General features: G+C 41.5%; 1 protein-coding gene across 1 annotated transcript in view; it reads right to left on the bottom strand.

Annotated features, from left to right (window-relative positions):
* The window catches only part of MED14 (mediator complex subunit 14), a 64,863-nt gene that overhangs the window by 2,494 nt on the left and 60,131 nt on the right, over positions 1 to 2,238 (bottom strand). Inside the window, exons 29-30 of the mRNA XM_077748494.1 lie at positions 1,425 to 1,550; positions 862 to 1,054 (exon numbers count right to left, since the gene is read on the bottom strand). Of these exons, the coding sequence (XP_077604620.1) occupies positions 862 to 1,054; positions 1,425 to 1,550 (319 nt within the window). The remainder of the gene's footprint in view (positions 1 to 861; positions 1,055 to 1,424; positions 1,551 to 2,238) is intronic.

The following is a 2,238-nucleotide window of genomic DNA, read 5'->3' as shown; positions in this document are numbered from 1 at the left end:
GAACAACTTTCCCTCATTTAAAAACATTAATTCTATTATTGTACTATTCTGAACAGAAAGCTACAAAGGACATCTTTAATATTAGAAATAGGCAAATTTAAATGTAAATTTAATTTCCTTAAAATCATAAGCAAGCAAAATGGAAGAAACGTTCTCTTTGCTGAACTTTATGTGTTGTAACCAAAAATTTAGCACTGCCAGGTGTGTGTTAAGTGTAGGCTACTATGGTATTGAAGGGACCTTGTTTGTCTGCCAGAAACATTCAGGTTTCCTTGAAAATGTTGTTTGAGAGCTTCCTTGTGCACTTGGTGAAAAGGTTCACTTGCACCCGCCTGACACTTATATAAGAAGCCCAAAAAGCAGTGATGCCATTTGTATCAGCTTTTATTCTTCACAAAACATTTAGAAGATACAGAACTTTGAATGGTAATATTCTATTCATGATTGAACCATGAAGTATGAGAAACCGACATGCATTTCAACTGGTGATGTACAGAGTGGCAGGTTTCGATGGGAGTAGGGCAGGAATTCACGGCCATGAAAAGTCTATCCTCCTAACCTAGGGCTCTATGGCAATGTGTGCTATGAACACGAGCTTCTGGCATTAGCAGCTGGGTCAGTCCCAATAGTAAATCACTAACGAAAATGAAGTCCAGGCAGCAGAGACATGGACAAAAATGAAGAACCAGTGAGAAAGGAAGAAAGCGACAGGCAGACATTAAGAGGGCCACAGCAATCAGCGCTCTAGTACTAGGAATGGGGGTGGGATGGGGTAAGAGGGAGTGGAGGGGAGGAGGAGGAATCTCTCAAAAGAACTCTTATAACATATATGCAATACAATAGCATGTACTGGTCATGTACCTTGTCGCGGTGGGTTCATCTCTGCAAACCTCTTCAGAATGTTGCTGACCATCATGGGCGCAGCAACAGAAGAGTTCTGCTGTCTGGGAATGTCTGCCTGCTGGGTGGTGCCTGAGGCCATGTCATAAATGATTGGAACTATAATACTAACAGGCTCTTGGGGAGGGACCGATGTTTTCTGAGTGAGTTGAAGCTAAAGACACACAACACATACAAAGAGAATAAAAACATAGTAAGCAAAAACATTTGCCTAAATTTATCAAAGGTACTATCATGCACTCTATCAGATTAAGATCCCTCAGGCAAAAGAAAATGAAGTATGGCAAGAAAAGTGATAAGTGAATATTACGGTTAAGATACAAGTGTGCCACACAATTATCTGGTTCAATAAATTTCTGTTCTTATTAAATGAATCAGGATTACATCAGGTCTAAATGATAATTAAGGAATCTGAGCCTGTGTTTGGCAGCGATGGGTAATCCTGCAAAGTTGTTCTATTATCCTCACATGGCGTTTGCCTCAGGGGCTCTCGTGCACGCACGCACGCGCCAGGTGGTACTTACAAAAAACAGCATTTTGGATTTCAGCACCACAGCGGGTGTCCCAGGAGGCGCAATGGGTGGTGCGCTGGGAGGGATAGTCAAACAAAACTGCACGTTCCATTTTAGCTGTGTTGCCTGGTCAGGAAACTGTTTTGAAAAGAAATCATGATCAAATCACATGAACATTTAAAATGATATTCTAGTACAGGAGCCTGAAACGTTAGCATTTTATCTTATACTTCATTATGAACAGGACATAAAAATGATGGCAGCCTGTATTATTTCAAATATATATGAAGTTCCTAAATGAAAAGTCAACTCCAGATTTCTGGGACGTGTTCCCCTTTTACTCCCTCCCACTCCATTAAATCCCGAGGTCTGTGGGTTCTGCTTCCTTGGTGGCTCTGACATCTGTTCCCACCTCTCTATTTTTACTGATGCCACCCATCAAGCACCAGGGTTCGTGACTTCTCCTGTGGCCCCTAATGGTCCCTGCTGGTGGCTGCTTCTTCCAGTTCTTCCTCCTACTGTCAGGCAAATGTCCTAGAGCATGGTTCTCATCGAGCTCACAAATGAATAGTGACATGCAGTGACACATGCTATTCCCTTGCCCTCCCAGGACCAAGACCCGGCATTCAAGGAGGTCCTTCTTAACTGGTGCCAACCTAGACTTTCCAGTCTCATTTCTGACTCCTTTCCTAAAACAAACTCGTCAAACTGTGTTAAATAATTTTAAATTGTATTCAGTGGTATTTTTTTTTTTAGCCACATGAATACTTATTCCTTTAAGAACACAAATGGGTATCTTTGTGACATAAATGATTCCTATAGGCTA

Source organism: Crocuta crocuta, unplaced genomic scaffold, assembly GCF_008692635.1.
Source record: "Crocuta crocuta isolate KB4526 unplaced genomic scaffold, BGI_CrCroc_1.0 scaffold49, whole genome shotgun sequence".
NCBI lineage: Eukaryota > Metazoa > Chordata > Mammalia > Carnivora > Hyaenidae > Crocuta > Crocuta crocuta.
The sequence above is the reverse complement of the archived record's forward strand: the minus strand, read 5'-3'. Positions and strand labels throughout refer to the sequence as shown.